The sequence below is a fragment of the Esox lucius genome, chromosome 9 (assembly GCF_011004845.1).
Source record: "Esox lucius isolate fEsoLuc1 chromosome 9, fEsoLuc1.pri, whole genome shotgun sequence".
NCBI classification, from domain to species: Eukaryota; Metazoa; Chordata; class Actinopteri; order Esociformes; family Esocidae; genus Esox; species Esox lucius.
In genome coordinates this window covers 11,526,447-11,550,860 of record NC_047577.1, presented here as the reverse complement: position 1 = coordinate 11,550,860, position 24,414 = coordinate 11,526,447, and the positions used below count along the sequence as shown (strand labels likewise).

The 24,414-nt window shown below is 43.1% G+C and overlaps 4 protein-coding genes across 7 annotated transcripts; all 4 read left to right on the top strand.

The window, feature by feature from the left end:
• Positions 1 to 167: 167 nt before the first annotated feature.
• On the top strand, positions 168 to 8,681 carry rab3da (RAB3D, member RAS oncogene family, a). Its single transcript, XM_010872816.3, has 5 exons — positions 168 to 714; positions 3,304 to 3,549; positions 4,867 to 4,985; positions 5,195 to 5,319; positions 6,718 to 8,681. Exons 2-5 carry the CDS (start codon positions 3,304 to 3,306, stop codon positions 6,900 to 6,902), a joined length of 675 nt encoding a protein of 224 aa, XP_010871118.1. The 5' UTR covers positions 168 to 714; the 3' UTR covers positions 6,903 to 8,681.
• A 1,005-nt stretch (positions 8,682 to 9,686) lies between these two features.
• Positions 9,687 to 16,030, top strand: LOC105012153 (tetraspanin-1). 2 transcript variants are annotated; one of them, XM_010872813.5, is made up of 8 exons: positions 9,687 to 9,789; positions 11,834 to 11,915; positions 13,290 to 13,505; positions 13,747 to 13,821; positions 13,953 to 14,060; positions 14,243 to 14,371; positions 14,487 to 14,579; positions 15,369 to 16,030. In XM_010872813.5, the coding sequence occupies exons 2-8, from the start codon at positions 11,859 to 11,861 to the stop codon at positions 15,420 to 15,422; spliced, it is 732 nt and encodes a 243-aa protein (XP_010871115.2). In that variant the 5' UTR covers positions 9,687 to 9,789; positions 11,834 to 11,858; the 3' UTR covers positions 15,423 to 16,030. The 2 variants fall into 2 exon arrangements, with proteins under 2 accessions (XP_010871115.2, XP_010871116.2); XM_010872814.5 differs by lacking the exon at positions 9,687 to 9,789 and adding an exon at positions 11,467 to 11,613.
• A 75-nt stretch (positions 16,031 to 16,105) lies between these two features.
• LOC105012154 (tetraspanin-16) lies at positions 16,106 to 21,812 on the top strand. Of its 3 annotated transcripts, XM_020049437.3 has the most exons (8): positions 16,106 to 16,156; positions 16,383 to 16,501; positions 17,296 to 17,493; positions 17,698 to 17,772; positions 17,955 to 18,062; positions 18,320 to 18,475; positions 19,482 to 19,565; positions 19,954 to 20,049. In XM_020049437.3, exons 2-8 carry the CDS (start codon positions 16,433 to 16,435, stop codon positions 20,008 to 20,010), a joined length of 747 nt encoding a protein of 248 aa, XP_019904996.1. In that variant the 5' UTR covers positions 16,106 to 16,156; positions 16,383 to 16,432; the 3' UTR covers positions 20,011 to 20,049. The 3 variants fall into 3 exon arrangements, with proteins under 3 accessions (XP_019904996.1, XP_019904997.1, XP_010871117.2); XM_020049438.3 differs by lacking the exon at positions 19,954 to 20,049 and adding an exon at positions 21,720 to 21,812 and having other exon boundaries at positions 16,136 to 16,501; XM_010872815.4 differs by having other exon boundaries at positions 16,136 to 16,501.
• Positions 20,246 to 22,964, top strand: dand5 (DAN domain family, member 5). Its single transcript, XM_010872870.4, has 2 exons — positions 20,246 to 22,155; positions 22,340 to 22,964. Exons 1-2 carry the CDS (start codon positions 21,625 to 21,627, stop codon positions 22,631 to 22,633), a joined length of 825 nt encoding a protein of 274 aa, XP_010871172.2. The 5' UTR covers positions 20,246 to 21,624; the 3' UTR covers positions 22,634 to 22,964.
• Positions 22,965 to 24,414: the final 1,450 nt, after the last annotated feature.

The window sequence follows — 24,414 nt, the reverse complement described above, 5'->3', positions numbered from 1 at the left end:
ACATTTGTTCATAGTGGTTTGGTTTCGACAATTGTGGGCACTGCTTACAAAAAAACACTAGCATTTTCTCGATGGTTTGCCCTCATACCAAATAACCTCATAATTGTATTATTTTAAAAAAATATATAGTGAACCTTAACAACCAAAAACCTGTAATTTGTCCTAATACTTATAACATCACTAAAATGTTTGTTGATTCTGTATATCCACATGCGAACAACTGAAATTATATTACCATATTGCCAGATAATCTAAACGTATTAAACTTGTACATATATTCACAGCTATGTATACATGGCCACTGTACCATTTTAACCTCATAAGCTAAAGCAATTTAAACTTTGTTGAACGAGAGAGAGAAAGCCATGATAGATGGGGGGGAAGCACTAATGTTGCAATTCACAACGCGTGCGCCGCAGGAAAACAGCGAATGTCAGAAGTTCTGCTAATTCAAACCCGCAACGGGTAGCGAGTTTTCTACTTAAGCCGCTTTTGAGAGTTGTATGAACGTGGACTCATCGGCTTTTGTGAGTCGATCTGGTCCTTAACACAGCTTGAGTCATACTGGCAAACTTCTGCCGCATTTGATTTCGCCAAAGCCAGGAGGAGCGAGCATGAGACCCTGGAGTAGCGCATAAAGAGAAAAGGAGACACACCGTGTAGGATCGGCAGAAGGGCGGACATAAAAGGGAGGATTCGCACACTGTATTTAAGGTAAAGACAGATAAAGTATTTTCAAGAGCATTTCATATGTTGTGTTTTTGTGGTAGGTCGCTATTTGTTCTTTACTTGTTTGACAGGTAAACATGCCTCTGCCATATGGAAGCGCACAAATTATATTCTGAACGCAGATTATCGGGATCGTTACATAATGAACTCGGAGTTATCACAGTTCAGTCATTGTTTTCTTTTTAACAAAAGGATACAAAAGGTTAATTAATCCGCTAGACTGCAGCGCTGGTTTAGCCTACTGACAGCTGTTGCGTCAGCTGATGCCTACGGCCAGTTTCTTTTCTCCTTTATTCGCGTAATGACTACATTTAAAGTAGTGTCCCACTGATCGCGTTTGTAAAGAGCTGTAGAAAGTACATTAAATCCAAAGAGAGCTCATTTTAAGGCTGTTGGGCAATGTCAGAACTGATGAGAATTCAAACCGTTTCTGTTGAGCTGACAACGTATGTCGATTCATAATGTATTAGGCATAGTCCATATACGCCAGACTAGACAATGAGATCTCAAATGTCACACTGTAAGGGGCAATGTTCAGAAATAGTTCACCACATTAGGGGAAGAGAAATAGGGTGCTGTTTGCAGTGGCGTCAGACAGGAGGAAAAGGGGTGCTTAGTACTTAGGGCCCTAACGTGTAGAGGGGCCCTCGAAAATGTTTTTCTTGAATAAAGAGGGGAGGGGCCCTCAGAGACCGCATATGTACAGGGCCCAACATTTTGTGCTTCACCCCTGTCTGTTTGGGTTGCAAAAAAAAATCTCCTAAATTGGTTGGGTCATGTCGAAATAAGGCAAGTGTCAGAGCATTTTGTTGTGGAGGGAAGTAACCTCCACCAAGCATCAAGTGCCCTGTCAACATGGAATCACTGCAGAAGACCGCTTCAGCTGTGAGTGTTTGGAACGTTGAGCCGTGCTCAGGTTTTCCTCCGGGCCTCTGAAGCCACTTTGAGCACAGCCCCCTCTTCATCGGGTTGACCGTCCTTTACAGTAGACACTGGTGGACCCATTAAGCCTGTAACGAGTGGAATTCTGTTTCTGTGACTGTAACTGTGGCGTTTCATCATCGATAAAAGGGCCTAAAGTGAATGTGATGATTGATTAAAAAAGGGGCATAATATGATGAAATTGGGCGAATTGTACCCGTGACGAGAACAAATATGGATGCAGACATGATGAACGCACAGCGAATTTAGATTAGTGCTGTTTTGGCAGCAGTAGCACACTGGTAGTTTCATTGTTGTATTACAGTATTCATTGTGCGTGTGTTTTCTGGGTCTCTGTTCTGCTGAGTTTCGGTCAGTCCATTTTCTATGGCGATGGATGGTTTGTGCTGAGCTGGTCGCCAAGGAAACAGTCTTAATCAGGCAAAGAGCACTGCTCAGCTCAGCATCCATGATAGGCTGTGGGCCAGGGGCCAGAGGAGGGAGGGATGGAGGGAGGAGAGGGATGGATGGAGGGAGGGGAGGGATGGATGGAGGGAGGAGAGGGAGGGGGATGGAGGGAGGAGAGGGAGGGGGATGGAGGGAGGAGAGGGAGGGGGATGGAGGGATGAAGGGAGGGGGATGGAGGGAGGAGAGGGAGGGGGATGGAGGGATGAAGGGAGGGGGATGGAGGGAGGAGAGGGAGGGGGATGGAGGGATGAAGGGAGGGGGATGGAGGGAGGAGAGAGGGGGATGGAGGGAGGAGAGAGGGGGATGGAGGGAGGAGAGAGAGAGAACGTTCTGGCTTTTTTTTATGGTGCAGAACTGAAGCATAGCGGAGAGAGTTATCAAGGGAGGAGGACGCTTGCTGACTTCCACAGCATTGTCATGAATCCACTCTGATCATCACGTACAGGTTCTACGTCTTAACGTAGGGGTTCTACGTCTTAACGTAGGGGTTCTACGTCTTAACGTAGGGGTTCTACGTCTTCGATGTGCAGGTTCTACGTCTTGCATGCCCCTCATAGTCTTCTTTTTATAAAGCACTACACAACCTTCTACTCTTACAGTTGTTTGGCTATTACATTCAATTGGTGTAAAGTTAAGACAGGTGAGGGACCTCCTAACGAACCAGTTTACCCAATTAATCAAGTACAAGGGAGGAATGAAAAACCTAAACTCAGCGCATCTTTGAAAACCATGTTGGTATTTCTTTGACATAAATTTACAGAAAAAAGAAATCCTAAATCATATAGTGTCTGTCCACGCTGAAATCTGCTGGAAAACAATTGTTACACGGTAAGAATATTACAGACCAATAAATCCCAACACAATTTAAGGAACTTGAGAAAAATAAAGGCTATACATATGCTGCCCTAATAGTTGTGCAAAGTTGAAATATTATGCCAAATGATTCATAGCTTCAAAGGTGCTTCCAGGAAGGTGTGAAGAAGTATGCAATTTGGAATATTTTACTCTCCCTTTCATTTTGAAGAAATGTAAATACCTTTTTAGGCCAAACAAAAAATGAATATGGCCATTACTGGCGATGTCCATTTGCTTGCTTTTTGCCTCAGTGGGATTTACAAAGGTGAAATGTGTCCATCTCTGTGAAGTTGCTCTGCTTCATGTGTTTCCTCCCCTCCGGTCCTCTAGATGGCGCTAGCAAGCGACCCCGGTGCCCTCCAGCAGCAGACCCAGGCCCAGAAGGATGCCGCTGACCAGAACTTTGACTACATGTTCAAGCTTCTGATCATCGGCAACAGCAGCGTGGGGAAGACGAGCTTCCTGTTCCGCTATGCTGATGACTCCTTCACCTCAGCCTTCGTCTCCACGGTGGGCATCGACTTCAAGGTCAAGACGGTTTACCGGAACGAGAAGAGGGTCAAGCTACAGATCTGGGTGAGCGGGGTCAAAGGGTATTGCGTCTGCGTGTGTGGGAGACTTCAGCGTCGACATGGTGAAGTGCACGGGTGAAACACATTCCCGTGGTCCTCAGGTTGATGCGTGGTCTCGTGCAACGAGAACAGGTTCACGCTACAGATCTGGGTGAGATTGGGGTCGAAGGTCATCAGGGTGTGTGCGTTCCCATCTTGGTCTGGTGTGTTCACGTTTTTGATTTACCACAAAGTGGAGGAAGTAGGGGAAGGGTTGCCGATAACAACGTGAATTCTCAGAATGTTTGGCCCTAATGACCAGGCTGCTGGGAAGAGGGTTTACTGAGTGAGGAGGAAGTTTGCTGCTCTAAAAGGGCTCATATTTATCAATGTAAGAGTGTTAACACTATAAAGCAGTGGTCACTGTTAACACTATGATAGAAGGAATCACATTATTGCTGTAAAAGAAGGGCTCATAGTGGTAACATGGTGCCCGTCACACTGTGTTTTAATCAGGGAAACACCACTGTTTCCCCTCATCCCTGTTCCCTCATCCCTAATGCTTTACTTGGGACAAGGTCCATTTTGGACGCCACCTGTGTTTTGGGATTATCTGTCGCGGTCTCCGCGTCAGCCACACTTCATGTCCCTCGTCATCGCTGTGCTGTTCGGCTCAGCAGCGCCGCTGCCTCGTCCTTTACACTTTCTCACGGTGCTGTCCGACTACCCAAGACGTGTCTGTTAATGTCAGTCAGGTCCTCTCCTCACAGGGAGACTAGCCCCGTGTCCTAATAGGCGCCTTGTCCCCTTTGAAGTGTCCAGCGCTTGGCCCAAAGTAGTGAGTGCTATTCTAGTCCCTCTGGGTTTACGCTGTCCTGCATCAGTGCCACTGTGTCCTGGTGTACATAGAGGGCGTGGGAACACGACGGCCATTTTGGCAGGTTCTTCCCTGTTTGCTGCCGGCTGGGCGTTAATGATTACCTTCCACCCTGCCGCGGATTTAACCCCATTAACCCCTCACACTCCTCCACAGCCACGTACAGCAGACAATGTGGTGGTGCCAGACGTGGCTGGGCTGTTTGCCGAAACTCAATGAGACGGTTGATTCCTTTGGGAATTCTATTTCTACGGTGAAGCCCGCGGCACCCGTGTCGGCGTCCGGTTCTGTCTCCAGATTAGTCACCGGTTGCTACACCTGTTACCGTAGCAAACCCTGGCCGGCTGTTGTATGCGTATTTACCTAAGGAAGAGTGATTTCACACCACTGAACCTTCACTAAAACAACTGTGTGTGTGTGTGTGTGTGTGTGTGTTCGTGTGTGTGGGTGTCTCCATGACGACAGGACACAGCGGGCCAGGAGCGCTACAGGACCATCACCACAGCATACTACAGAGGAGCCATGGGCTTCATCCTGATGTTTGACATCACCAACCAGGACTCCTTCTATGCCGTGCAGGACTGGTAGGCCTGACCGTTGCCGTGAAGTAGATTTAATGCACCGATGGCTAGTTGTCTGAATGTTTCATTCATTCACCGTTCTTTCTGTGTGGATTCCTCTATGGATTTCTGTGTGTTGAGCAGTTAGTCATGCCTCCGTCGCTGTTAGTCAGTCAGCAACAGGTGAGCGTGTTACCGGAGTAAACCCGTGACGCGTTGGTTGTGGTTGTCAGGGCCACCCAGATCAAGACGTATTCCTGGGACAACGCTCAGGTGATCCTGGTGGGGAACAAGCTTGACCTGGAGGATGACAGGCTGGTGCCCACGGAGGATGGACAGAGGCTAGCTGACGAGCTGGGTGCGAGAAAATACACCACGTCTGTCTCTGCACCTCTTTGTGTGTGTCTCTCTCTCTCTCTCTCTCTCTCTCTCTCTCCACCTCAAAAGGAAAATGTACACATGGTCACACGCCCACAATGTAAACATCTAAACCAGGGCAAGGCTAATAGAGACATGATTCAGCAGACGTTACAGTAATGGTGGCAATACGTTTCTATATCTCTTTGTCCTGTTCCCACCGCGGTGTAAACTGAAACCACAGTGCACTCCTTTATTTTTGGGAAATTGACATTTACATTTTTCTCTTTACTTTACAAAAGTTTGGTTTCGAAATTAGACTATTACTATGAGGTTACAATAGATACTCTGCTGTTATTTAAGGGTTTTTGTGTCCATATTGCTTTCATTATTTAGAAGTGACAACACTTTTAGTCCATAGTCTCCTTACTTCAGGCCACCCAAAGTGTTGTTGGAATGTTAGGACAAAAACGCTTGTTGGAGGTTTCTGGTTAGTCAGGTGTGTTCCAAAATAATGATTTATGCACTCATAAAGCTGTTAGTGTTCTAGTCTCTATTCTAGGTTTTGTTTGCCTTTGGGGTCTTCTGTTAGTGTCTGTCAACAAGCTGTTTGGTGAAATTCAAGAAAGCAATAATAATAATAATAATAATAATAATAATAATAATAATAATAATAATAATAATAATAATAATAATAATAATAATAATAATAATAATAATAATAATAATAATAATAAAAGTCCAACAGATTCCTCTCCAGGAGGTAAGCTTGGATGTGTCAGCCTCTACTATAGAAGACATAACCAGCAGAACTACAGGCTTCACAGCAAGGTACAAACCACCACCTAGTCTGACAAACAGGATACCTAAACAAGTGTGCAGAGTTCTAGACAAAGATCTAGTGGACAGGTGAGAGTACCATGCTGATTGATGGCAAGAGGAAAGTAGCAGAATTAATTCTAAAGTGTAAGTAATTATCTTGTCTGCTGAAGAACAATCAGTTGCCTCCATACTTATTGAATGGCGTTTCGTCAGGTGGGGTCAGTGAGTTGCAGACTTCGGCCAGGTGTTGCACGGGAAGTATATGTGACCAAATACTAAATATGTGCTTCATTTAGATATCACGGTAATCTGTCCTAAAAACGTTGTTGCCCATGAAACCCTGAAATCAAAGCTGCGAATCTATAACCTCATTCTAATTGTCAACTAAGAGATGCTTTACTTTCCCAATAATTACAGAAGGTGCTGTTGGTGGAACTCTGATGAAGCCAAAAAAAATAACCCTTTCAGGTCGGATTCAGCCCATGGGTTGCCTATTGCCGAGCCCTGATATTCACACACAGTCGATTGTTTTTTGGGTGATGTCCTCATCCCTGCCCTCTCATCACGCTCTCTCCAGGGTTCCAGTTCTTCGAAGCCAGTGCCAAAGACAACGTCAATGTGAAGCAGGTGTTTGAGCGACTTGTGGATGTCATCTGTGAGAAGATGAACGAGAGCATGAATGGTGAAACCCCAATGGCCAATCACAAAGGCCCTAGCCTAAAGGACACGCCCCCCGAAAACCAGGGCGGCTGTTCCTGCTGATAACGCCTTAAACATACATAAAATGGTACACACACATACAGACAAGCAAACAGACACACAAAACATGCTGAAAAAGTAGAATACACAAATACTCCCACACACTCCTACACATTGAATTGCCAAACATCTAGCATTTTGAATGTACTCTGTCTAATGTAATATAATAGCTGATATCCTGCTGGTTTCCAAATGATTTCCCAAGTCATTTGCAGTTCCTTTATCTCTAACAACTGATTTCCGATCAGGCCTCTTTCTTGGAATGTGCCATTGGAATGTATTCATGTAAATTCTGGATATTCTGTTTTTCTTTATTTTCTTGCATGTAAGATGTTTTTGCATGTTATTATCCCTTTACTTTTAGTGTTGTAGCGTCACAGCGTAAAACTGTCCATTCCTGAGCTTTTGGTTGCTTAGGTGGTTTTCAAACAAACGGTTTGGAACGGTCTTTGTTAACTTTCGTGATTTCCCCCATTAGTTTGGTGTACGGTGAACCACTCCACATGGGTCTGCTCTAAAACAACGGGTACTTCCTGCCCTCGTTTTAAACCGTTGGACTGGTCTGAGCTGCACACGTTTATGCACCCAGTAGTGGAATTAGCCAGGTGTTTTGCTATTGACAAGCGTGTAGATTACTGAGGCCATTTCGTACCACTACTTTGGCTCATAAACCACAACAAAGCCGTCCAAAGAAGCTCAGGAATGGAACTATATGGCCCCCCCCCAAAAAAAACTGTGACTCTACAAAACTAAAACAGTGTGGACAGTTTGGTATAACATGCAAAACAAAACTGCAATATCCCTTTAAAGGGTCACGTTGCTTCTAAATACTGATCTAGGGTCAGTTTTCCTTATTTCACCAGGTTTAAGTTTGGGGAAGGGGAAACTGATTGTAGATCTGTACTTGGGGGAAATGTTCCATGGAGCCTCCTCAGAAGCTAACCCTTACCCGAAACTTTAGAACTGTAGGCCAGGTACTTCATGGGTTACGTCAGCTATAATTCCTTGTACCACACTGCCCCCATGTGGATGTTCAGCTTCACTGCAGCAGGAAATGAAAGCTCCTCCACTGCCCATCTCTGTCTGGCATCAATGACATTGTTCAGGAATGTGTTCAGGACCCCTACACTAACTGATCTGTCTACAGGGTTAGCTTCTGAGGATTCTGTTAGAAACGTTTGTCTCTAAACTGTACACTGTAAACCAAATATTTTAGGTCAACAATAATGACTGAAAAGCAGCCTTGCAAAGTTTCTCAATTCAGCTGGATACCAAGTTTGGGATTAATTCTATTTCACTTCAGGAGCTAATCAGAAATTCCAATTCCGTTTCTAGAAGCAATGAGGAAATATCAATATTTCGGTTTAATTCCTGAAGCGACTGAAAATTGAAATGGACTTGACTCATCTTAATTAATTGACTCTTAACTGATTGAGATGTATTCAATTCTAAATTAGTCAATAAAAATATATTTTCGGTATCAGTCTTTGTTTTACATTGTCAAAAGTCAAAGGTGATTTTATTTTTTTATCCTTTGATTCATATGATTGATTTCTGCTCGACCCCCTGGAAGACAGAACGTCTTTCTAAATTGGAATCAAGTTATGCATTTCCCTTTTCTATAAATGAATTAATAATTGGACCTGAACTGCTGAGTAACTTTATGAGATCCTCCTTCAAAGGTTCAGTGTTGCTATGGTTCAAACAGCCCCCTGCTTTACACTATATGAATGTTACGAACGCCAAGGAGAGCCAAAGTCTATAAAAGACATTTCTTGTGAACTTCCTTGTGATTGTGTTTCTTAATAGTGGTCAGTTGTTTGTTATAAATGCCACCAATTGTATACACTGCTCATGCTATTGGAGTTAAAAAAATCTCATCTCGCTAAGGTTTTTTTGTCCTGATCATAAAAGGGATTAGAATGGAGTTGTTGGATCAGTTCTATTTCCCGAAAGGCCCCGGCCCAAAGTAGGGTTTAGAGTTCTGGGTTGCTGATGTTTTTACAGCACTTAAAGTTAAGCCTTGGCACAGTGACTGACTTGATGTCAATATCTAGGGACTTTTCCTAGTCTGTAAATGTATGACTGAGGGAAGCAAAGGTGTAAAAAATACAAGGTAAAAGTACTCCGCTGTGTTCACCATGTTAGGGACGTTTTTATCTAGTACTTTAGGTCTTAATTAAAGGGAGATGATTAACCAGGGCGCAGTACATTTAAAAAGAAAGAGTGAACAATTTGATCAATTTAGGTCAGTGTCTCCCCACCTTTTTCAGTTACTGTACCCCCAAAAAGATTTTGCACTGCTTGGAGTACCCCTGAAGTACCCCCTCATGTTAATTTCACTAGTAAGTCTATGGTGTCATGAGTGTTTTCAAGTACCCCCTGTGGAGAGGCCAAGTACCCCCAGGGGGCCTAATACCCCTGGTTGGGAACCACTGATTTAGGTCACTGGTTAGTTACAAGCTTCTTTTACCTGGTAATTTAAGTCTTAATTAGGAACTTCCCATAAATGGTGAACACAACCAAGTTCTTTAACTTTGTACTGTTGAATCTCTGCCGGGAAGTGTAATATTGAATGAAATGTTTTCTTCTGGTTTTAAAACAGCCATTTCTAGAAGTGCTAAATGTCTAGTATATTTGTGTTGCATATTTCCATGCACTTTAAATTTAAGTGTGCATTTTCACTCTGTCAAAAACAATGCTGCTGGACTTTGCCCTCCAGGAGGAAGCTCTGCACTAGTCAGTGAGACATCGGTCACTGACTCGTGTGTGTGTGTGTGTGTGTGTGTGTGTGAGACCTATATGTCTGTGGTTGAAGATAAAGAGTCAGGTAGAGGCTGGATCGAATTAACACTCCTCTTAGATCTCAACAGTCATCACCTCAGCCCAGGTAAGTGCGTCTCACTTTATCAATTTAAATGAATCCATATTCACTACAAAATGTATTGGTATAGTCATATTTATACATGTTGTGCTATAACCCCCCACCCCCCCGGACAAAAACATCTGTAAACAAAATTATACTCCATTTACATTCATATTCTGACTGACACAGGTCGCGTTTGATTCTAATTTACCACCAAAGCTCTGATGGCGGAGAACCAGATGATTTGTTTGATTTAACTGATACATTCTAATTATTGAAGTGTCTTAATCTGGAAGAAGGAAAGGGAATTTACGATTAACATCTGACACTGGTGTCTGAAGTCCGTGCATTTAAGCAGATAATTTTACCAAGTGGATGAGTGATTATTGTATTTCTGTGGAGCTAAAATGGCAACTTCTTTATCCCTTTAATATTTGTTTTAGTGTTAGTCCTTTCTCTAACACTGGTTATGTTTCATTAGAGGGATCTTCGAATCCTGGCCTCAGATGCCATTGTTAATGAGTGGATGTTGGGCCCGGGCCATGTCTTACCTAAAGTGTGTTGTGTTTCCTCATGGGGATGTTCACGTGCCTGTGTACAGTTGTAAAAGCAAAACAACGACTGCTATAAAAAAAAAAAAAGCACAAACTGCAATAAGGAAGAACCTGGTCAATTTGGCCATAAAAACTAGGCTTGATGCCTTGGTCTCCTGTTTCCGCAAAGCCAGCAAGCTTCTGGAACAGAGGGCATAAAACACTACTGTGTAGACCTCAATCCCATTAAATATAAGTGTATCTCTCTGTCTAAAGGAGTCTTTCTGAGGCTATTAAATGCTATGCTAGGACACTGGCCATAAAAACTAGGCTTGGACACTTAATCCACTGGATTTGAGTCTGGATAGCGCTGACTCAATCTCTGCTACTGAATAACAGTGACAAGAAAGCTTGGGATTAGACTAATTGACTCTAACAGTTACACAGAAGACACTAACAACTCTAGTAAGGAAACATAAATGCGTGTGGATGACTAGACCAAAGGTGTGTGTTCCAGTCTATTTTCATCATATTCATTGATTTGTATAGTGCCTATTAGACTTTATTAACGTTATAGAAGTACAATATGGAGTTCAGGTAATATCTCTACTTTTCCCCCCAGTCTCTTTTGGAATAGTATTTGCATTTTACAAACACACAACATGTTTTAATTGTCCTTGTTGAACACACTGGTCCTACACAAACAGTACAGTGTCAGTGGGAGATACACAGGGAACGGACGAATGCCGTGGGTTCAGGGCTTTGGAGGAGGTGGGGGGGGGTGAAAAGACAAAACGCTCTCTCTCCAGGGCGGCCTATAGGTGGAGGTTTTGGGTGTGGGCGGTCGTAGTGTCGGCGGCCTCTCCACCCACCTTCTCCTGCCTGTCGTCCTCCTTCCAGCATCGTGGGCGACGTGGCCCAAGCTGGCTGCTCCTGGAAGTTTCCAGAACCTGCCGGCTGTCTCCCTTTGGGGTGCCGGTGCAGCAGGCACTGGGGCATGTTCGGCCCACGACAGGCTGGATAAAAACATGCGACCCTCTTGGATGATGGCTTATTCCAAAATGGGTGATTAGAGTCAGGTGTTCCAATTGATGACATGACATTCAGGTGTGGACTAGAGGTGTCCTGTCACATAAAACCCCCACAAGTTTTGGTTACGGCTGTGGAATTAGTGCGTGTGCGCTGTTTGTTTGGCCGATGTGTTCAATGAAGACATGGAAAAGCACACGTTCTGCTTGTTATTTGTTAAACCACACTGTGTTAATTTATAGTTACTTCGATGACGATGAGACAATATTAGGGGATATCCCTGCAGGTAAGCAGGAATTTCAAAAGGGTTAACAAACATTGCCTCACAACTGCCCATTGTCTGAGGTTGAAATTACTGCTACTGTTTAGATGGTGGTAGAGAGAGGGATGACTCATACCGTTAACATGGTGGTAGAGCGAGGGATGACTCCTACCGTTAACATGGTGGTGGAGAGAGGGATGACTCCTACACTGAGTGTAAAATGTTGCTAACTTGTTTCTTTCAGGAAATAGAAACAATCGAAAGCAAAGATGTGTTGCTCCGGGTTTCTCAAGATAATGATGTTCATCTTTAATGGAGCCATATTTGTAAGTCTAAACATTTAATCATATGACATTAAACTACACACCATCATCCATATCCATATTCCAGTTGTATACGTTTCATTTAAAAAAGTAAACCGAACCAATGGGACTGACAGAAGGACCTCTCGGCCTAAGTTTGTGTCGTTGTTCCTGTTCCGGAGTGATCAATGTCCACACAGCCACCATGCAGCACTTCAAGTCAAACCAACCCTGGAACATTTCCCCATTTTATTTTGATTAATTTGGGGAGCTGAGAACACACCAGTTGCACCCGGGTGCAGACCACATAACCGTACCCTGGTTTGCTTGAAAGAGGTGGTCCCAGGACGCTGGTGCGGTTCGCTTCCAACAAGAAAGCAATCTGACCCAAATATAGGATGTGACCCCAAAATACGGTGTACTGTGGGCTGAATTGGTTATGTTACTGGGTTAGTAACAATAGCTAGCTACAATACGAAGAGTCTGTGGTCGATTCATAACTAGCCATGTCCCTAGCTAATAATGTTCAGAAGACAGAACCTTTTATACAGTTTTGATTTAATGTATACTCCTATAACTGATGTATTCTTATTACCCAAATTGGTCATTTCAGTTGGCTTTCCATTGAGAGGGTCACATGTTGTTTTGCATCAGAAGTACCAGTAACGTTTGTAAATGCTTCAGTCAACTTAACATCCCGACCAGGCTGTGATATTCAGTACTTTCGTAAGTCCTTAGGGGGAACGTCATGAATGTACCTACTGCTCCGGAAAAAATGGGGAGGCCACTGCACCGGTTTCTTTCTTTCCATAAACGTTGAAAAGGAAAGTTTTGAGTGAGGAACAGAAGCGTTCAGTTTGCAGTGTTCTCTTAATTTTAAGGTGCAGTGGTCTTCATTTTTTCCGGAGCTGTATAACATCCCGACCAGACTGTGATATTCAGTACCTTTGTAGACCTTTGGGGAATGTTACAAAACGTCTCAGTTACGTATCTTGTACTTTATGAAAACATAATTTTAGGTCATCCTCATAACATTACTTACAGTACCAATAGGGGATGTAATCGTGTATGCTCAGGCAAGATTTATAACATTACTAAATAACGTCATTGGGTCATGCAGAGGCCCCCACATTTCTACTTCCCGAATAGGTCACATCCTGGAATGTAATTTTTTTTAGCTGGGTGCAAATTATTTGGGGTCAAAAAAGTAACGTTGCCTAGGTTACGACATTTTATAATCATGTCCGGTCCAAGTGTTTTAGAATACGGACAACATTTCCCCCCAAATACTCACCCTTTTCTACGATTCACTGCAAGGCTCTGTAACGGTGCCCCTCATCAACCCCCTGCCAACACTAAAACCGACGCCTCCCCCTTCCTCTCTCCCACCTCCCTCAGTTGGCGGGCGTGGCCATCCTCGCTGTGGGGGTGTGGGTGAAGGTGGACAGTGAGTCTTTGTTCGGCCTGATCGAAAACATAGAGGATGCCCCGGCCGAACTCTCCCAGCTGGCCAACGTGGCCTACCTGCTTATTGGGGTCGGAGCAGTCCTGCTGATCATGGGCTTCCTGGGGTGCTGTGGAGCCATGAAGGAGTCCAGGTGCATGCTGATGCTGGTGAGTCACCTTTGACCTCTGAATATGGTTTGGTTTATTTTAGACCTTTTTAGAAGGTTCTTAGCTGTTTAAATGTTTTTTTTTCCATAGACATTGGTATAATACTGCTGTTACGTAAAAGTCGTGCCATAGCAAATGTGAGATGTTCCCTTTTTCTTTTCATTCTTTGACAGAATTGTCTGCTTTTTTGTTTATCAAACCCTTAAAAACTGGATGGTTCTCTGTCACTGTTTTGTCCCAGTTCTTTATTATCATCCTGATCATATTCATCGCAGAGGTGGCTGGGTGTATCGTGATATTTGTCTTTCAACCACTGGTAGGTTACATCAATGCAAATGACGTTTAAAACATCTGTATTTTCTTTAATATTTGTTTTAAAAAATACAGTTTTTTGTTGTTCAATTGCAGAAGCAAGTTCTGGTTCTGAATATGTTTTGTTTGTTTTAGGCAAAGGAAATTCTTGAGGACCTTGGCGACAAGGTGGTTGTGAGCATCAAAAAAGGCTATGGGCAAGATAAGACCCTGACGGACCTTTGGAATGGTACTATGAAGGAGGTATACTTTATTCATTTATTAGTTCTGCTTGACGCCTATTACATTGTCATCTTTTGATACATGGAATTGCCTGTTGTTAGCTTGCTTTATAATACTCAAAAGATACCTATTATGTTTTATGGACCAATGAGGTGTGTCCAAATATTTGCATATACTGATGGCTATCCGTGCTTCCCTCTTAGTTCAAATGCTGTGGATACCACAATTTTACAGACTTCGATGGCTCCCCCTATCACAGCAAAACCAAGTCATACCCACCAACGTGTTGCATTCCAAATGGCCCCTGCGACACCACAAATGCAGAGGAATCGGTAAGATTAGATATCCTATAGTTGGTGCATGCCAACATTTTATGTTAAACATTTGTGTATTTTTATTTTTTTTATTGGTGATTAGGTCAGCTTTAATGTTGCGGTTTTCTTTCAGAACGTGTTCGGCTGCTTTGATATGTTGCTGAAGCTGGTTGAGGACAATGTTGTCATTATTGGAGCTGTGGGCATAGGCATAGCTGCTTTGGAGGTGGAGTATTGTACACCTGTTGATTTACCTCAAATATACTGAAACTATTTAAATGGGAATACAAGAGTACACAGTGAGAGTGGAAACAGGTGGTCACTGCAATATCACATTATAATTCCCATTTTGTGTATATACATAGATTGCCTTTGGAAAGTATTCAGACCCATTCACTTTATTATTTTTATAGACATCAGTTTTAATTTATTTGTTTTTGTCACAAAGACACACCATACCCCACGATGACAGAATGACTAACTTATTTTTATAAATGTTGCTGAAAATAAAAACCCTGAAATTTGTAATTTAAGGAAGCATTAGTATCCACGGTTAAGGAACCGACCTTTTGCAAGTACACTGTTCGCTCCGATACATCTTGTGTAATTTTAATCAGTCTTGAAATGTCTCTAGTCCTTGATTGGAGACGTCCTGTGACAGATTCTATTGATTTGACATATATACATGATGGATAAAAGAATGCTTTGTAGTAAAATGTCATAGGTCTGATATTTCAAGGGTATGGCATTTTACTTTTCAATACTCTTATCGGATTGGTAACCGGTTTATAAAAGCAAGAATGCATCGCGGGGGGTTTGTGATGTATTGTAAATGCAGCACGGCTTGGTGCCCCGTTCAGCCATTCTAAGAACACCTTTAGCCAGTATATTGGCCATATACCACACAATCTTGTTCCTTATTGCTTACTTGATAGTCAAAAGTAGTGCATTATTAAAGGAACATGGTGCCTTTTGGACCGTCTTCTTGGGTTAACGCTTGTGACCTGTGTTTCAGATTGCTGCCATGGTGGTGTCAATGGTGCTCTATCAACAGATCGGTGACAAGTAGCGCTGAGGAACTCCTGACACTCATTACCGAATATGACGAAGGCTGTATTATTATCAACGCACCACTTCCTTCAATCACTGGCTGGGTCCATACGCGCCTTGTTCAAAATCCTTACACCACCTTCGGTTTAGGGTGATTTCCTTTGGGACACAATCATCATGTTGGGCTTGAAAAAACAATGCACAGATTTTTGAAAATAGCTACCAGAAAACCATGGAAGGAACCTTAATTGTTTGCTCTGGTCATGTTATACTGATTTCCTTAGATTTAACCTTGATAGTATATCAACAATACAGTGTCTGTGCACATACTGTATTCTGGACTCTTATTTATTATGTTTATTAATTATGTAACTGTTTTAAGAAATGTGAGGTATTGTTGCTACAACTCACACATTTTTGCTGTTGTTACTTCAAATGTGTTTAATTGATGTATCTGTTTTGTTAAATAGAAAGTCGTGGAAATTCATCATTCCCTTTACCACGTACAATTTTATCTATTCATAAGGTTATTATTTGTTGGTTTCTCAATTATTCGCCTAAATACAAGCTGGAATCTCTCATATCGTCATTGTATCCTCAAAATAAAATCAGCAAATAATTTTGTGACCCACCTCTAATGACGTTATAACTACGTTGCCCTTGGAAACATAAGCGCAATGATATGGAAGTGCGTGTCTCAATGAAAACATATGTTAGAAAGTATTACACGAGTGCAGCACCCTACAACGAAAGGTAAATATAATGGAATAAATTATTATTTTGCCAATTCATATCCTGTAGTTGAATCAGATAGTCAGCGTTAGCTAGATACACGTTTAGCTAATTACCATGATGACATATATTGTTTTTTTTACTCATAAAGGTCACGTGATGTCCGTGCTAGGTGACCATGAGTCATTAATTTTGTATTGAAAATGACCATACTTGTCTGTGGAAAATTTACTCTTGATTTCCATAGATTGAACCGGATTGAAATGACCAGTTCATGACATTACAGCTCGGTCAACCATGTCTAGACTACATCACATGTATGCCTTTTTGAGATACCTGATGATGGTCCTCAGTGGCGTCATATTAGTAAGTACAGCGCTGAAACGCAATTCAAAGTTGCTGTCCAAACGTGTGATGGAACACATTCTAGTCGTCATTGTTTACAGTCCACAGACCCTGAAAAGCATTTAACTTGGTCTGTCAACTTGATTTTATGGCTGTCTATTCATATAAGTTCGGACGGTAGAGTTCAGTAGTAAGCAAAATAGTTTGTAGAAAACAGGGCCTGCCCTACTCTACGGTAGAGCACAGTTAATAACAATTCATTGAAGTGTGTAGGACACAATAGAGTACAGTAGAGTAGAGCATGGGAGTGGATACTAATGCTTTTTTGTGTCATATAATTCAGGGATGTGTGATTCTGTTACTGAGAGATAATCTTTACATTAATATATGTAGAGACTACACATCTAAAAAAAACATGTCACCCTATTGTTGCTGCAGACGTCTTTGAATCTTAATTCACAGCAGAGTTTGAGAAAAAGTGCATGAAAATCATGAAGGACACGTTAACAGTTCCATTACCATGATTAGCATCTGTAGTTCTTCCACTTTATCTGTTGTTGTAATATTTGAGTTAACATACATTTTCAGTTCAATGTTGTTGTTTTTTTTGTGTTTGTGTAACCTATTTTAAAGACAAAATGTAATAAATAACATGCCAAAGTTTAATTCCTTTGCCATGAAATTGCCCCCCCCCCCCCCCACACACACACACACACCAAAATGAAACACTGACAGAAGTTGAATACCCCTCAATTCAGGTAAAACTGAACTCTTCTGCGTGTTTTTCCGATGATCCCATCTCTTTCCCCCTTCAGACGAGTGGATTGGTTCTCTTTGGTCTGGGCGTGTGCATCAGGTACGGGGCGGCCGCTTTTATCCAGGTGATGGGCTCCTTGGGCGGCCGGCTGGTGACGGTCAGCTATGTGTGCATGGGCATGGGGACAGTGCTGGGTCTGGTCGGGATTATCGGCTGGGTCGGGGCGTGGAAGGAGAATCGCCGCTTCATCATGCTGGTAAGACAGTGGGGACCTGAGAGGCTGCAGTCTACGCTAGGCTTCAATTGTCTACGTTTCCAAGCCTCATAATTAGCGTTTTATCGCACCCCCTGGCCTCAAAACACTGAGTTTGATGAGTTGAGATGTTTCCGTGCTGTTCAGCAGCCCTTTATGTTGGGGTTAATATCAGTGTTGATTCTAAGCCTCTCGTCTCTCTGACAGTATTTCTGTATCATGTCCACGATGTTTATGGCTGAGGTGGCTGGGGTCATCTTCATGCTGGCGTACCGGGACGAGGTAAGCACTGATAATCCACTCGCCTTCATTGTCCGTGATGCAACAAAGACAGTTCACGAAGCACAGCGGATCCAGTGACCGCTTTACCGTCTGAGCTGCAGCAAATAGGTTACACAATTGTGTCGGGCCTAATGAACAGGAACCGACGGACCAGGTGAACGCGCAACTTCCTTTTGTTTCAGGTGGAAGGTGCGATTCGTGGTGCCAGTAAGGAATCTTTGCGGATGTCCTATTTGGGACCGACGGCTATCGACCCCATATCAACGGCCTGGAATACCATCATGGTCCATGTGAGTGAGCTGTGAGGAAACCGGGTTCAATGGCGGTGGGATCTGCCACAGGCCACGAACCAGTGAACCGTTCCGTTACGACCCAGAACACTTCTGTGCTTCATGCTTTACTGTACACGCGCGCCCGAGAGCTGCCATTGAAATATTTAGGCCTTTCAAAGTTGTCAACTGGTACGAATGAAAGACACATTTTCCTGGGGGCAGGAGGCCCCGACAGCGTCAACACCCCTCTCTCTCTCTCTGTCTCCTGTGTGCAGTACAAGTGCTGTGGCTTCGACAACTCCACGCTGGACTTCAGCGACTCCGTGTTCAGCGCCCTCACTGGCCTGCTGTACCCGAAGACGTGCTGCGTTGACCAGGAGAGCGCGGCCTGCGACGGCCTGGACACCTCCCGGAGCATTATACACCCTGCGGTAGGCCGGACTCTCCCACACTGTCCTGTGGTCCCTGCACCCAAGAACGTCTCTTCTAGACAAAAACGCGCCTTCTAGTTTCAAAATGAAAGTGCACGTCTTTGTAATTTCCGTCATGAAGTCGATCGTCATGAGGTCAATCTCGTCCAAACGGCGTTGCCGTGTTTTCTTCGTGAGCACCAGAACACATGTGTAATGGGACTGTGCCAAGCTGCCCTGGTTACACAGCCACTACACCTGGGACGACTGTTACCCTGGTCACCCTACCTTGTTGGCCCAAACATGACTTTGCTTGATTGGGTATTTCCTGCCTATTTTTGTCCTATTTGCCACTATTACAAAAATGCTGGTGGACTATGCCATTTACAGTTCAATTTGACCTGGTTCAGTTTTGCTCAATAGTTTGAAAAAAGCACATTTGTAAGTGGATATAATTCCATACTTTTTCCAGCAGGTGGCGATTTTTAAAATATTTTTCATCACACACGCGTAATTGTATGGAGGTTAATGAGACATTTTGATTTCGGCTATAGAAATTCTGTTGGGTTATTTCATGTCTGAGGTTTGTTTGATCAAATGTAAGTTTCTTAATGATTAGGATCTTACAAGTGTAAGAACTGATAATTGTAGACCAACAACTTATATATATAAAAATATATATGATATTGGATTTGTACCTTTTAAATTTTAAACAGTTTTGCATTGTCAAAAAAATAAAATAGCATTTTAATCTCTGCTTGGACAAAAGCAGTTGTCAATAAAACCTCTAATTACATTTTCAAAGAAAGTATTAAAAAAGGTTATGTATAAACCAATAAAACAGTAATAGGCAGAGCTTTACATTTTAGCTCTCCACATTTAAAGACAACCATCCTCATTGCTAGGGTGTCACCATCTCTACATTACAATACATTACCTCTGGTAATATTATCTCTTGTTGAAGTAGTAGTGGCCACGTGTTGTGGAGCATTAGATTGTAATGTCCTCTTTATCTACCTGTCACCAGAGCTGTATTACCAAACTAATCACCATGATCCGTGACCAGAGCGTCGTCTTCGGATCCATCATTTCTGGCATTTTGGTCTCAGAGGTAAGTGTCATTTGAGAGTTGGCCAAAAGTATATGAAAACAGCTGCTCCAAGATATATGATAACAGTTTGCCAAAATGAGAGTTGACGAAACCTATAACGGGGTAATGTAACTGACAGGAAGAGAAACCGTCCGCTAACAGCCAAGGGTGCTTTCCACTGTGCTCATCACCATGTGACTCAAGGCCATATCCAGTAAAGCAGAAACGGTGAAACTAAACTAAACGCTCTCCCTTCAGATGCTCGTCATTATAGCTAGTCTCGTGGCACAAAACTAATGACTCCCCTAATCTGCTAGATGTAAGGCTTGTGCCAAGGTAGAGTATTGTGATGGAAACAACACCATCGCTACATGAATGTGTGTGTGTGTGTGTGTGTGTGTCTCTACAGTTAGCGTCCATGATCGTGTCAGTGGTGTTGTATGTCCGATTGGGCAGCATTTACTGATAGACCGGCAGTCAGTCAGAACGGAGCAGGCAGGCTAGTCTGTCTACAGCAAGCCTGGGTCAATAAATATTACTTGCAAATGAAGCCTGTGTCTGTAGAATGTGCTTATTGTTATGTTATGAGCTTATCATAGTGTTCATGGCATGTTTATGGGCCTATAATGGGGGCAGTTTCCTTTGTGTTTTTTTGGGGGAATTGCTGAGTAACACAAATGACCACACAAAAATACAGATAAAATAACACACAAACCAAAACAAAGTACGGACCACCATATAAAACACAAAAACAGCAATGAAATAATGAATGGAACCCAACACACAATAAAATAGAACAGATGTTGCATGCGCATGGATAAGTTTGGATGTCTTTCTCTCGGTCTCTGTTTTTCCCTCTGTCTCTTTCTGTCTCCCTCTATCTCTTATTTCTCTAAGTGTACACTAGTGAACAGGAAAACGACTCCCTCTTGTGGAAGTCTGATGCCTCAAAGACAGTAGGACAGTGTCAAGCCACAGTCACGAGTCTAGAATCACTGGGTAACACTAAGTTCTAACCAGGCAATAAGGCCACTTATACAAACCTCAGAGGGGCCTTATTTCCAACAAAAACAGGTTACCAATGTAATTAAAACTGTTAGCGTGTTGGTTGATATGACATGAGGGCGACCTTTTTGCTTGTTTATACTGCATATTGTCATTTCCAGGTGCAAAAGATGACTGTCCATTGCGTGACATACCATGGTATATAAATTCAGCCAATCAGGATCCAGGACCCAAACCACTCGGTTTATAATATAAGTAAATAATATATGCCATTTAACAACCGTTTCCTCCAAAGTGACTTCACAGCATACATAGGTTTTTGAATGGTTGGAGGCAAAGCCACAGTCATGAGCCCCTTGCTCAGCCATCGTTGCCAAACAGGACCTAGGAGTGGTTTTGTGTCTTGACTCGCTCTACAGTTACCGTGGCCAAGTTTCTACCAGATACAACCTGCCCCGTGGGAAAGTGGCATACAGGGTGGTGATGAGAAATCAAACGCGTCAATAAACACCTAGCCTGTCCATGGGATTACCCAGCATGCCAGACATACGTTGACTGATCCGGCCGCGGGTGAGAGAGCACAGGCCTTTAATGGCATTATGATGGGCACTCTCTTGGAACCGGGATTGTTTGCTCATGTGGCATTAAACCATTATGACTTTACCACCCGACTGAATGAAAGCACCCTTTCGGGTAGTTGACATTGGGAGTCTCTAACTCACACCCTCAGGTCAGAGCTGTAGGTGAAATGTCACCACCTTCCAAACAATCACCTGTGCTGAACCTTTTAAGTGTGGTAGCACTGCCCGGGTGTGATATGCAGGCCGTTAGTATGGGAATTATGACAGGTACTGTGGTGTGATGGCTCGTTTGGTCCTTATAAAAGGATGCCACCAACTCTTACAGCACTGACTGACAGCAAGGTTTCCATTCGGAACCTTGAACCACTAAAATACCGACTGATTATTGATTTATTTGCTGGCGAATAGTTGGATTTCTCGGGAACCCTAGAACCAAATATCGAAGATTTTTTTTTTCTATTTCTGTCTTTTTCTATTTCTGTTTCGAACGAAACATGTCTGTTCTCTTAAACTTGGTGTTTTTTTCCACATTTGCGGTCTTCGCCCTTGCATTTCCATTCCCCTACAACGGCATCCGGGGTGTTCGCAGAAAGGACGCAAGCCGGGAAATTGAATCTTCCGGTAGCGGTCCAGTGGGCGAACACGAGCCCATCCGTGGGGCTGTCAATGTAGTCAAGCTCAACCCCCATAACCTGGGCCAGTCGGGTCTTTTTAGACGAGGTGGGCTTTCCCCCCGAGGAGCACCCGGTCCCAGGATGCCTTTCCCTAGCTTCTTGGCTATGGGACGCCCTGGTTCTCCTGCGGTCCCTGTCAAAGGAGTGGCGGTGCCTCCTCATCCGCTGTCTCAGCTGCGCCACGACGGTCAGGGCCAAAGTGGGACAGATATGAAGAAGAGGCAAGGCTTTGAGATGTGGCAGAGGGCCATGGAAAAAAGCGACCAGAGAAAGACCCTGTCCATGTCGCTTCCGCTAAGCTTGAAGGACTCAGCCAACCAGCAGACCTGCACCGCCGTGCCTTTTACACAGGTGAGTTAAACCGTTCAAAGACGGGGACAGTGTTGGGTATAGAGTAAACCTGGGCTTCATTTTGACCAAATCAGTTGTTTGAATAAGAGGTAAAGGGAGAGGTATATTTGGACAGTCAAAACACTACATTGTGATTGTTGACTGCAAGTCAAATTAATTTGCCATCTCCGTCGTGCGTTTCCAGCGAATAACATCCGAGGGCTGTGACACTGTGACAGTTCACAACAAGCTGTGCTTCGGTCAGTGCAGCTCTCTGTTCATCCCATCTGGTTGGGAGTCCGCCAGCCAGAGCGGTACAGAAGGGCACCCGGTCGCGCCGTGTTCCCGCTGCTCTCCCTCCAAGGCCCACACGGTGACCGTGCCTCTCCGCTGTGGAATGGAGGTGCGGGTGAAGCGCGTGATGGTGGTGGAAGAGTGCAAGTGTGAGACCGGCCGCCAGGAGGCGAATGTTGAGGTTGTGCCCTCGACACTCCTGTAAAAAGACTGCTGCTGGTCAAATTATTATTATAATTTTTTTTACCTGAAACGATTAATAGTTTTTTCTGTTATAATTTATTGTTGTATTGTAATGGACATTCATTATATGTATATGACCCTGAGACTGAATTTTCGATTCAGAAAAAGAACGATTTGGAGGTAAAAGCCTTCAATGATTAAAGACAGGTGACTAACATTTTTAGTCACGCATACTTCTGTTTAAGATAGCAGGAGCCGTCCACACTGGATGGTTTCATGTTGAAAAAACTTGTTTAAGTTTATCTGAACTTAAATATAATTTCCGTCAAATAAAAACGTCCATCCCTGTCATATCCTTCTGTGTTTTGTCTAAATTGGCATTTGCCAGATGCAGTTGAACATGGGTCGAACATTTCGTTTTCCCATAAGCCTTTCACCTCAAATTATTTCAGTCGTAGGTATATCATATTCCATGTTTTATTGAACGGTTTGGTTGTAGAGTATTATTCAGCACACTCCGTTTACATCTGAAAGCAGCGAACCTAAGTCCCAAATTACACCCTATTATACTCTAGAACAGACCTGGGAAAGTTACGGCCCGCGTTACATCCAACACTTTTAATAATTCAAAATAAAAAATACCTGACAAGGTCCGCAGATTACGTTACTTTATTTACTGTTCCATATTTATTTATTTTCAAATTAAAAGTCCAGTGTCACTCCCAGTAATAGGTACAGCAGTATCATACTGTCTGTTCAAAATACCTTTAAGTTGAAACTAGGTATTTGCGTTGCTATGATACGTAGGGACCAGCACCACAATCCACGCGCGGAAGTTGTCATTTGTAGGTACTATACGCAATTGATGACTAACGATCTCTGGAAATGAACCTAAGAAAAGTTGATAACGTAAGCAGTGTATTTAAAAAACTATTGACACGAAAATATTTATTTGCAGATGTCGCTGGTAAAGCAATTGCTTAATATGTCAAGCTAACGTCACAGTTTTTAAAGAGTACAATTTGCAGAGGCACTTCCAGATCAAACATGCAGCGAAATACAAAAACTGTCACCCGATGCTACAATTCAACAAGTCCAAGCGCAGATGCAGCCTCACTGATGAACATCTTGCAGCAGTACCGCACACTGCTTCAACAGATCCGCACACTGCTTCAACCGAAATGACTCCTGACTTCACCTCACTTGTCAACGCCCATACGAGGCTCTCCTGTTCATATTGAGTGAGTAGCCCTAAAAGTTTATTTCTTGGGTCTGGGCTGCTGGAATCGCTGTCGTTAAAACCACGTAGTACAAAAAAATATACTGTATGAAGTTAGATGAAGGCAATTATACCAACATTTGCTTTGAGTGAACATTAAGTGATTTCATAGACTTATGTTTGCCCTAATAACTGTTATACCTATATAACTGTTATACACTATACCTTATGTAATGTAGCTTACTCTGTTAAGTTAAAAGTTAAGTTTGAAGGCAAATATGTGTTTCAACATTTCTGTTGATTAATAAACCTAAAAATAGATTTTTTTTAGGCCTTTGCCTGCCATAATAACAGTTGTTAACAGAAAATTGTTTAAAAGACAGACGTCATTGTTTGAGCGTGGAACACTACATTATGTATCCGACGTCGCGTCCTGCTCCCTCTGCCCTGGCTCTCCCACCACGGTGGGAATTCTCTTCAGCATCCTCAAAGCCACAATCTGCAATCCGTGTTCCTCAGCCAAACGGCGGCCCCATCACTCGTTTGGCAAGCCGAAATGATGATAACCCCTATAAAATGCCAAT